At 57.7% G+C, this 9,769-nt stretch overlaps 1 protein-coding gene across 1 annotated transcript; it reads right to left on the minus strand.

The window, feature by feature from the left end:
• Nucleotides 1-3,181: 3,181 nt before the first annotated feature.
• On the minus strand, nt 3,182-9,221 carry PROM2 (prominin 2; the record flags this gene model as incomplete). The annotated part of the gene is made up of 23 exons (XM_080634605.1): nt 3,182-3,245; nt 3,335-3,441; nt 3,632-3,721; nt 3,823-3,891; nt 4,090-4,170; nt 4,498-4,551; nt 4,663-4,755; nt 4,832-4,903; nt 5,015-5,161; nt 5,321-5,405; nt 5,477-5,568; nt 6,237-6,360; nt 6,686-6,838; nt 6,947-7,106; nt 7,214-7,277; nt 7,365-7,439; nt 7,522-7,721; nt 7,830-7,919; nt 8,005-8,068; nt 8,266-8,386; nt 8,488-8,690; nt 8,774-8,823; nt 9,005-9,221. 23 exons carry the CDS (start codon nt 9,219-9,221, stop codon nt 3,182-3,184), a joined length of 2,475 nt encoding a protein of 824 aa, XP_080490731.1.
• Between the last annotated feature and the right edge of the window lie 548 nt (nt 9,222-9,769).

Genomic DNA, 9,769 nt, shown 5'->3' on the forward strand with positions numbered 1-9,769 from the left:
CCAACTCCTTCCATTCAACTTCAGGAATAGGCCGATTCTGGCAAAGGCTTTTCCTGTATTTCTCCTTAGTTCCGGGAATAGAGAAGAGCCATTTATGTCTTGAAATAGGTGGTGGTGGGGAACCACACCTGGGTTGAGCAGAGCTGCGGCCCCAGCCCCTTGAATTATTGATCTTATGTATATTAATTATATATATGAGTTCTTGGGGCCAGCAGGGAGAGCAGGAGGAGGATGCCCTGAGTGAAGTGTCACAGGAGTTGGGTTTCAGGTGAGGAGGATTTGAGAAGAGAAATGGTTTAATCAACACCAGTTCAGTTAAGCCCTTAGAAGTGCATAGGACACAGATCCCCCACAAATAGATAGGGGGAAAATGATGGAGGAGATGATACCCGCTTTTCACAGAAGAAAAACACATCCAGGAGCTGGAAATGGGCTCACTCCAGTCTGTAACTTATCAATACAAGTAATCACGAGGAGGGAAGGTGGGAGAGCCTATGCCAGGGGGTCACTCTGGGGAGGGATCGGAGGTTGATCATACTCCATGACCTTGCTTTGGGTGAGGAATCTGGCGTCAGCTTTCCTATTTTTTCCTTTTTTCCTAAAAAATCAAGCACCTGCAGTTGGTTTAGGGCAATTTTCTGAATTATTTGTTAGTGATTTACTGTTAACTCAGAGCTACAACTGCTCCCATTTTAATCCATCCGCTCCCCAGGCTGGACATAGTGCTGTAATATATATATACACATGTGTGTATATATATACACACTGTAATATATATATTACAGTGGTAACCAGCTATATTTATAATACACATGTATTTTGGGGTGAATTCCTCTGTTATTCATTACTTATCTGTGTGCTCATCTGTTATTTATTGTGACCCAGCTACAAGGAACAACTGAAGGAAGACGAGCCAGCTGAATCCAGCTTGTTATCATTGCCTGTTATCATTTCTTAACCAAAAGGGAAATCAGTTTAACAAGCATTATATCACCTATGTTACTGTATAAAGTAGATAATCATAGCATCACAGAATGGGTTGGGTTGGAACAGACCCTAAGCCCAACCAGTTCCAACCCCTTGCCACAGGCAGGGACACCTTCCACTGGAGCAGGTTGCTCCAAGCCCCCCCAACCATCACATTGCTTCCTGATGGGCTGAGGACACCCCTGGACATAGTTGTTCCTGCAGAAATCCTCCTTTGGGCTTCAGCTCCCCAAATCCCTTCAGCCAAAAGCCTTTGCAATGCTGACCTCTGCAGGGTAAATACCGAATAAAGCAGCCGGCTCTAGGCAGCAAGAACCTCAGCAGTGCACGAAGCAAGAGAGTTGGTGCTTTATTGCTGGCTGTGGGTAGCAATGACCTTGTAATGATTGGGGGGTATCACTTGGGGGGGTGGAATTAGAGAAAACTGGAGTCTAACAGAAATTGTGGCATTATAGAAATACCTTTTTATATCTTTTTTTAGGGTAAAATAGAGTGGTTTAGGGTAAAATATGGTTTCACAACCTGCTCTCTTAGAGGAGCAATGGAGGGTGGAGTGGAAACACCTCTGTTGTTCCCTGCAGGGATGGGAACTGGATGGTACCATGCAGCTGATAAGCCCCATAGCAGCTGTCAAATGGAGAACAGAAGAGAAGATGTGCATGTCTGAGCCAGCAGCTGTGGCGAAACCACTTTCCTTAGGTGAACCTTGCCCATTGTAATATGCATTCACACCTCCATCCCAAAGTTACCCACCTCCAAGGTACAGCCACACCTCACTGAGCGTGTGCCTCATGGTTTTTAACAGTTCTATCTTTAAGTGAGAAGAGAGGGGCTTTTACACCAATCCATAGTAGCAGAATGTATGACTGGGGTCACTGAAACTCCACCTGAGAGGAAAGAAAAGGGCAGTTCTGGTGTCCCCAGCATGAGGACATGGAGCTGTTGGAGCAAGTCCAGAGGAGGCCACGAGGATGCTCAGGGGCTGGAGCAGCTCCCGGATGGAGCCAGGCTGAGAACATTGGGGCTGTTCAGCCTGGAGAAGAGAAGCTGCGTGGAGACCTCAGAGCAGCTTCCAGTGTCTGAAGGGGGCTGCAAGGATGCTGGAGACGGACTCTTCATCAGGGACTGTAGTGACAGGACAAGGGGTGATGGGTTCAGACTGAAACAGGGGAAGTTCAGGTTGGAGATAAGGCAGAAGCTCTTCCCTGTGAGGGTGCTGAGGCGCTGGCACAGGGTGCCCAGAGAAGCTGTGGCTGCCCCATCCCTGGCAGTGTTCAAGGCCAGGTTGGACACAGGGGCTTGGAGCAAGCTGCTCCAGTGGAAGGGGTCCCTGCCTGTGGCAGGGGTTGGAGCTGGATGAGCTTTAAGGTCCCTTCCAACCCAAACCAGTTTGGGGTTCTATAAAGGGAATGAAAGAAGGGATCAGGTAAGGAAGACTCCATCTGGGTTCAGATGGCTGAACCTGTCTTCTCCCCCATAGGGACGCCCACTGGTAAGAGCTTAATCTTCTGTGCACTCAATGACTAACTCACAGTAGTTATTAGTGATTATAGTCTGGTTGTGCATCTCTTCAAGCTTGGTTTTCCAAACAGCATCTTATCACCAGCAGTCTCTGAACCTTATCCTGTCACAGCCCACTGGCCACAAACTACCTTCAGTGTACCCCCCACACACACCTTAACCAGCAGGTTTGACCCCACCTCTAATTAAGCACTAATTAACAGCACCCTGCTGCAACCCCCCCTCCAAGGGCTGAATGGTTCCCAATGGGAGCAGGGGGAGATGGTGGCCACGAGATGAAGAGGCAGAAGTGGGTTTGACTGGAAAGGACTTTAATGTGCCAGTGTGGGGCAGCGGGCGGGTGTCCTTCCCCATGGGTCTGCAAGGGGTACACCAGGGGTTACTGGGAGCTGTGGGGTGCCTTCCTGGATCGTCTGGGAGCATCCCTGATGGGTGCTCAGACCTCAAAGGTGGCCGAGGAAGAGACACCAGAAGGAGACCCCAGAGCATGGAGATGAGTGTCCTGCACCCGGGAAGGATGCTCAGACCCCAAAGGACACCGAGGAAGAGATGTCAGAATGGATCCGAGCCCTGTGAGATGTCAGAGGGACCTGGAGCTCTGCCGTGCTTGGGCACAAGTTTGATGGGAGCTCCAGGAACAGAGGGAATGCTGCTGCAGCCGGCAGGCGCCCGGCTAGAGCTTGAGTGCTGTGACACGGGGGATGTGGAAGGGACAGGTCTCCTCTGACCCTGTAGAGCTGCAGAAGGAGAAGGAGACATCACCAAGGGACCAAGGAGGAGCCCACATCTCCCTCCCTGCAGCTCCCACCCCATGCCCGGTGCTTACATGAGCCGGTTGCGGATGGGTCGGAAGTGTTTGGTGAGCCTGATGGCGAAGATGATGTTGGGGATGAGGAAGAAGGTGCAGCATCCCAGGCTGAACCAGAAAGCATTCTGCAAGCAGAGAGCATGGGGGTCCCTGCTGAGCTGCGTGGGGAATGCTCGTCTCCAGGCTGAACATTCCCAATGTTCTCAGCCTGTCTCCATACGGGAGCTGCTCCAGCCCCTGAGCATCCTCATGGCCTCCTCTGGACTCCATATCCTTACATTGGGATAACGAACGGATAACACCAGTTATCCTTACCCAGGGGTCAGCGATGCGGTCGCACAGGATCACCCGCCCGTTGTCCAGCGCCGTGGCGAGTGGCTGACATGAAGCCACATCCTCCCTCAGCTGCAACAAGAAGCGGAGACAAGGAATAATCCCATTCCTGCCCTTGGGAGCTGCATCTCGGCTCAGCAAGGGGCTCCCAGTCCCAAAGGATCAGCACCTACCGTCTGCCCGACCCAGTTCAGGTACTGTGTGAAGTAGCGCAGCTCCCTCCTGGTGAAGCAGCCGATCTCCTGGGCAAAGGGAAGGCAGCATGGAAAGCAGGAATCACACTTCCCAGCCCTGCTCCAACCAGCTCTGGGCTAATACCAGGCTTGGAAACAAGGACTGGAAGCCTCGGGTGTCACTTGACCCCTTGCAGTGCCCCGTTCCCACTCTTTCATTCCAGCCCCAGGGAATTTTGTTCCTCCTGGAGGGCACATCCAGCTCACCTGCCGGAGGATCTGCTGGGCTTGCACAGGCAGCCGGGCTTCCACTGAGGCTATGGTGGCCAGTGTCATCCTCACCCGCTCCTAGGGAAGCACGGGAAGGGCAAAGCATCCTTAGAGCACCCGGCAGCAGGATGGGTGCCCCAGGGGTGCCAGGAGCAGGGTAAGAACCACAGAGGTTCCAGCTGGTTGTGGATATCAGGGAAAGAGGGACCTGCTCCCAGCAGAGAAAACCCCTGGCAAGAGGAAATGCTATCGGATGCTCCTGTTGGGAATGCTGAAATGCCCTTAGGGGGATTTGCCGATCTAAGCACCAAAGGAGATGGTGTTTTCCCTGGCTCTCCCATCACCCGGCACTGGGTTTTTGGGACCCATTGGGCATTTCCAAGCTGGAAGAAACCACACAAGTACCTGGAGGCGCGGGGCCAAGCGGGACAGGAACTGGACGCTCTCTCCCAGCTTCTCCTGTGGGACAGGGAGGTGAGAAGGGTTCCAAAGCTCCATCACCCCATTCACATGGACGCCACTGGGCAGACACCAGCAGCACCATGAGCCACCGACCCAACACGCACTCACCACCAAGGCTTCCTGTGATTGCACCGTGGAGTTCTGCATCTGCCATAGGGCCTGAGCCTCAGCAGCCAGGCGCCCCGCCACCGTGCTGTTCCTCTGTGGGGGGATACAATGGGGTAAGGATGTCCCTATGGGCTTGAAGGCAGCTCCTGATGCCCTCCCCATCGCTCACCTGCATTTTCTGCAGCCCCTCGAGGCTCCTCGCCAAGCCGGGGAGGCTGGTCTGCACCACCGGCTTCCTCATCTGCGGGGAGATGGACCTGGTGCCAGATGCAATTCCAACCCCGGAAGCTGGTCCTGGCATGGTTGGGCTGCATCCTGCCCATTGCAGCAAGGACCACGAGCATCCCCTCACCTCCTCCTGGAAGCGCCCATAGTCCACCTCATCCACACCGCTGCGGGCGAAGGTCTCCAGGTCCTGCCTGCCCTCACTGCGGAGGAGCCGCACATCACCCAAGCGTGCTGTGAAGTCAGCCAGGCGCTTCTGGAAGTCAGCCGTGTACTGTGGTGGTGGCATGGATGTTATGGAGCCGGGCATGGGAGAGCCAGAGCTCCCTCCTGTATCCCCAGTAAAGCTCGTGCCATCCCCATGGCATCCCCATGGCATCCCCATGGCATCCCCATGGCATCCCCATAAGCTCTGCCTGGATCCAGCCCTCACCTTGGGGGTTTTCAGATGCTCATCCAAGTCGTAAGCCCTGTCGAGCTGCAGCACCTCCCACAGCCCTGCACCGCTCTTGCACTCCCTGGAAGGCAAAGGGATGTGATCCCAAATCAGCCCTCCCGATGTGGTACCCACTCCTCCTGCGGTACCCACCGGTACGTGGTGCTGAGGTTGGAGTCCCGCCTGAGGTTGAGCTGGCGGGTGAGGTTCATGGATGGAGGCAGGTTCCCGGGGGTGTCGATGAACTGGGATAAACAGGAGGAAGAAGAGGGCCACGGTTGTGATTTTGGGGTGCTCTGGCCTCACAGTTGCATGTTGGGGTGATCCCATCCCAGCCAGAGCTGGTCTTGCTGCAGTGATCTCCAGAGCCTCACTGGGTGGTGTTCAGAGGGAAAGCAGAGCACAGCCCCATACAGGGACGTGCCTCCATGTGTAAAGCCATGGGACAAACTCTGATCCCATTCCCAACCCCTCTCTCAGCCCCATCACAGCCCAAAGCATCCTCCCGATCCCCAAGGACCAGGGAACGGGATCCTGCAGGTAGGAGCATCGTCGCTTCGAGTGAATGAACAGCACAAGGGCAATTTCCTGCTGCTGATGCAAATCCAAGTTCCTAATCCTAACCTTAATCTGCTGGGTGCGGTGGGGCTTTTCTGGATGGGTTTAAGAGGGAGGACACAGAGCATTTGGAGGCATTTTGGGGCATGCAAACAGAGATCTATGGGGTGATGGGTGGATCATAGAATCATGGAATGGTTTGAGTTGGAAGGGACCTTAAAGCTCATCCAGTCCCAGCCTCCTGCAATGGATGGGGACACCAGGGAAGAACTTCCTTATCTCCAACCTGAACTTCCCCTGTTTGAACCCATCACCCCTTGTCCTCTCTCTAGGACACTCATGCATGGCCACCCACCTTATAAATCTCCTGGTTGACCCAGTTCCTGCAAACCAGCGTCTGGATGTTGCCCCCAACCAGGAAGGTGGCGAAAACCAGGAGGATGAGGAGCCAGGAGAACAGGAAAGCCAGGCCCACGCCGCTGAAAGAGGGAGAGGAGGCGCCGGCGGCTGCTTTACAGACCCAAGAGGGCAGAAAGGCTTGTGGGGACCTGCCGGAAGCCCCACGGCTCCTTCCCGCGCCCGGGCACGCCGGATTGCTTGGGAAGGGGTGTGCCGGGCAGCGGGAACGGGGCGCGGGAGCTGCCAGATCCCAGGGAGGAGCCACTGCTCCCAAACCTGCCGGCACAGGTGGTGGCTTCAAATGCCTTTCGGCTCAGCCTGTCCCTCCCTTGGCTTTGCCCTCTCTGTATTGTAGGGGGGTGAGATGGCAACAGCCCCCCCCCCAGCACCCGGATTGATGCTTACACCAGGAGGAACTTGGCACCAGCTTCTCCTCGGCACTCGTAGTCGCTCGGGTCCTCCCGCTTGGAGAGCCCGTACGCACCCAGCGCCATCCCTGCCACGTTGCAGGCGAGGATGAGGAGGATGATGGAGCACAGCACCGTGCCCGCGATCCACCTGCAGGACGGAGCAGCCTCGAGATGTGGGGCTGGGGGACCAGCTGGGGTTTGGGGTAGGGGTCAGCACCCACCTCTGCTGCACCCCTCCGTGCCCCCCCGGTGTCACCTGTACTGCTCGAAGCGCTGCACCTCCCGCAGGTAGGGTTGGCTCCGGTCCTCTGCCTTCATCAGCGCTTCAGTCACGGGCCGGGTGTAGTCATGGAGGGGGAAGCTGTCGGCGATGGACTGGACCTTCTCGGTCGTGCGTGCCATCTCCTCCCGCAGATCTGCGGGGACAAGGCCATGCAAGGCACGGATGGTCCCCACATCCATCCGTTATGGGATTATTCACCACACGGAAGGTGTCCCCGCTCAGGCCACCCGCGCCACTCACCTTGGATGACCTGTGCCATGCGCTCCACAGCCAGCTCCGGGATGGAGTTGAAGGTGCCGTTGCCCTGTGAGGAAAGAATGGATGCTGAGTGACTTGGATGGGGCTGCCCATTCAATGGGGACCCCCTTGCTTCACTATAACCCCCCCAAACCTGGCGAATCATCTCCGCAAAGTCACTTCGGGGCAGCCCAGCCAGCGCCTTCAGAACCTTCTCCACCGACGGCACCTTGGAATGGGAGAAGCAACCATGAATCCCGGCGCTGCCGGAGCAGTGGTGTTGGTGGGTGACCAGCACCGTGTCCCAGCACCTTGCCATAGTCAGCGCCCAGCTCCAGGCTCTGTGCCCTGCCCAGGACGCTGGCGCAGGAGGTGCAGCGCGGGTCATCCAACAACGCGACCACGCGGCGCCGCCGCTCCCGCAGCACCGGGTCCAGCTCATCCCGCGCCGCCGCCAGTGCCCGCACCGTCTGCTCCAGGATCTGTAAATGGTGCAGCGAGGTCTGTAGGTCTTAAAGAGAAAGCCCAGGGCTAGGTCACGCTGCTCCGCTCGGCCACCACCGGCCCTCCGGCAAGGCTTTGGCACCGGCCAAGAGGGAGCACCGCACTCGCCCGGTACCTCCAGCCCTGTCCTGCAGCTCCGCCAGCGCCGCGTAGGTCATGGCCTTCAGTTGTGCATGGATGGAGAGCCCCACGCTCCGGCTGAGCCCTGCAAGGCAATGGGCACCCCGTGAGCATCTCATCCTGGTTGGAAGCTCGCAACAGGACCTGTCAGTGCTTGGCGCAGCGCTTACCGCCCAGGTCGGAGGTTATCTGCTGTCGGGGCACCTCGAACTGATCCACCACCATCTGCACCCCCTGCCAGCAGAGATGAACCGGTCGGCCAAGGGGGAGCAGCCGCCGGGAGGGGATGAAGCCCCATGTTTCCATTCAAAATACATTCATAATGCAGCCACGCCACCTCCTTTCACCTCCCACACTATTCCAGGAGGGAAACGCAGCCATCCCTGGGCTGCGCCCCATGCCGGGGTGGGGAAAGCCACTTGGGGACCTACCTGGGGGACATTGGCGATGTGCTGCCGCAGCGTGCGCAGGGTGCTTGGCACAGCCCCAAGCCCCGGCTCCATCTGCACCTTCACCCTCTGGTTAGTGACAAAGGCGCAGATGACGCTGGCCCTGCCGGGGATGAGCAAGAGGTGATGGAGCTGCTCCTCCCGCACCCATAGGATGGGGTTTAGGGCGAGGGTGCAGGGATGTGGGGTGCTGTGGGGGCTCACAGGATGATGAGGGAGGTGAGGGACAGGCAGCCCAGCAGGCAGTGGCGGCGGCAGCCCAGTGAGCGCCGATGGGCACGCAGGCGGCCCCCGCACCGCCGCCGGCTCCGGCAGTAGCAGAAGCACATCCCGGCCATCGGCACGGCCACGGTGAAGAGCAGAGCCACGGCGGCGCAGACAACGTAGCCCAGTTCATACTGCACCACCTGCGTGATGGGGGAGCGCGCTCAGCACCAGTACCGGGTGGGTACCGTTCCCATGGGATCTGTACCCCAACATCCCGGCTCACCTGAGATGTCTGCACCGAACTGGGGTCGTTCAGGGCTGTCCTGAGCAGCTCTGCAAGAGAAATCATGGCACCGGTAAGAGGTCCGACCCCATGCACCCCCAACCCTCCCGGGGGTGATGGAGGCACCATCCTCCTCCTCCATTGGAAAAGACCTTTAAGCTCATCAACTCCATGAATTGGCTCAGCGCCCCCCCGGAGCAGATCCATGCGGATCCCGGCTCCGTGTCTCACCTGTGGGCAGCGGGTTCTGCTGGATGAGATCCAGGCAGCGCCGCACGAGGCCGTAGAGGGGATCGAGCGAGCTCGGCACCCGGTGCAGCGCCGGCACCCGAATCTCAGCGTGGGTATCAGTGAAGCGGAGGACACCCCCGGGGCCGGCGTTGTGGCATTGCTGGGTACCAGCGGGACGCAGCAGTGCCCAAGCCAGCAGCAACCCGGCTGCGCGCATGACGAGGGGAGAGCCGGAGGGGCTCCGTCAGCCTGCGAGCGGGCAGAGGGGCATTCCCGGCTCCGGATACTCGCTCCGGCTCGGCGCGCTGCTCCGGGAAACCTGCCTGACGGGTCAAAGCCCAGACGCTGCCGTGGCTTGTTCCCTTGACGGTGCTCCCCGGGGCGGCTGCGTTGGAGGCGTCTCCCAAACTATCCCAGGCTTGTTTCACAACCCCCAGCATCCCTGAGTCACCGCCGCGGGGTCCCCGTGGTCCAGGTTGTTCCCAAAGCCTCGTCGGGGTTTTGGTGGCTGTGAAACCCCCCTGTCTTCAGGCTGGATGAGTGCTGATTCCAGCACAGCCACCTTCGGGTCTGGGATTTGGGCATCACTTAGGTGGGAAAGCCCTTAATGGTGGATCTACAGACTGGGGTGCCCATGGGGCAGAATCGCCCTTTGCAAAAGCATCCTGCGATCTGGGGTAGCAACGGGAAGGGAAAAGGAAAACAAGGGGGAACATATGGAAAGGGCTGGTGAGTCCCGGCCGGTGATCCCGCTCCATAGCCACG

The sequence above is a fragment of the Psittacula echo genome (genome assembly GCF_963264785.1).
Source record: "Psittacula echo genome assembly, chromosome: 25".
NCBI lineage: Eukaryota > Metazoa > Chordata > Aves > Psittaciformes > Psittacidae > Psittacula > Psittacula echo.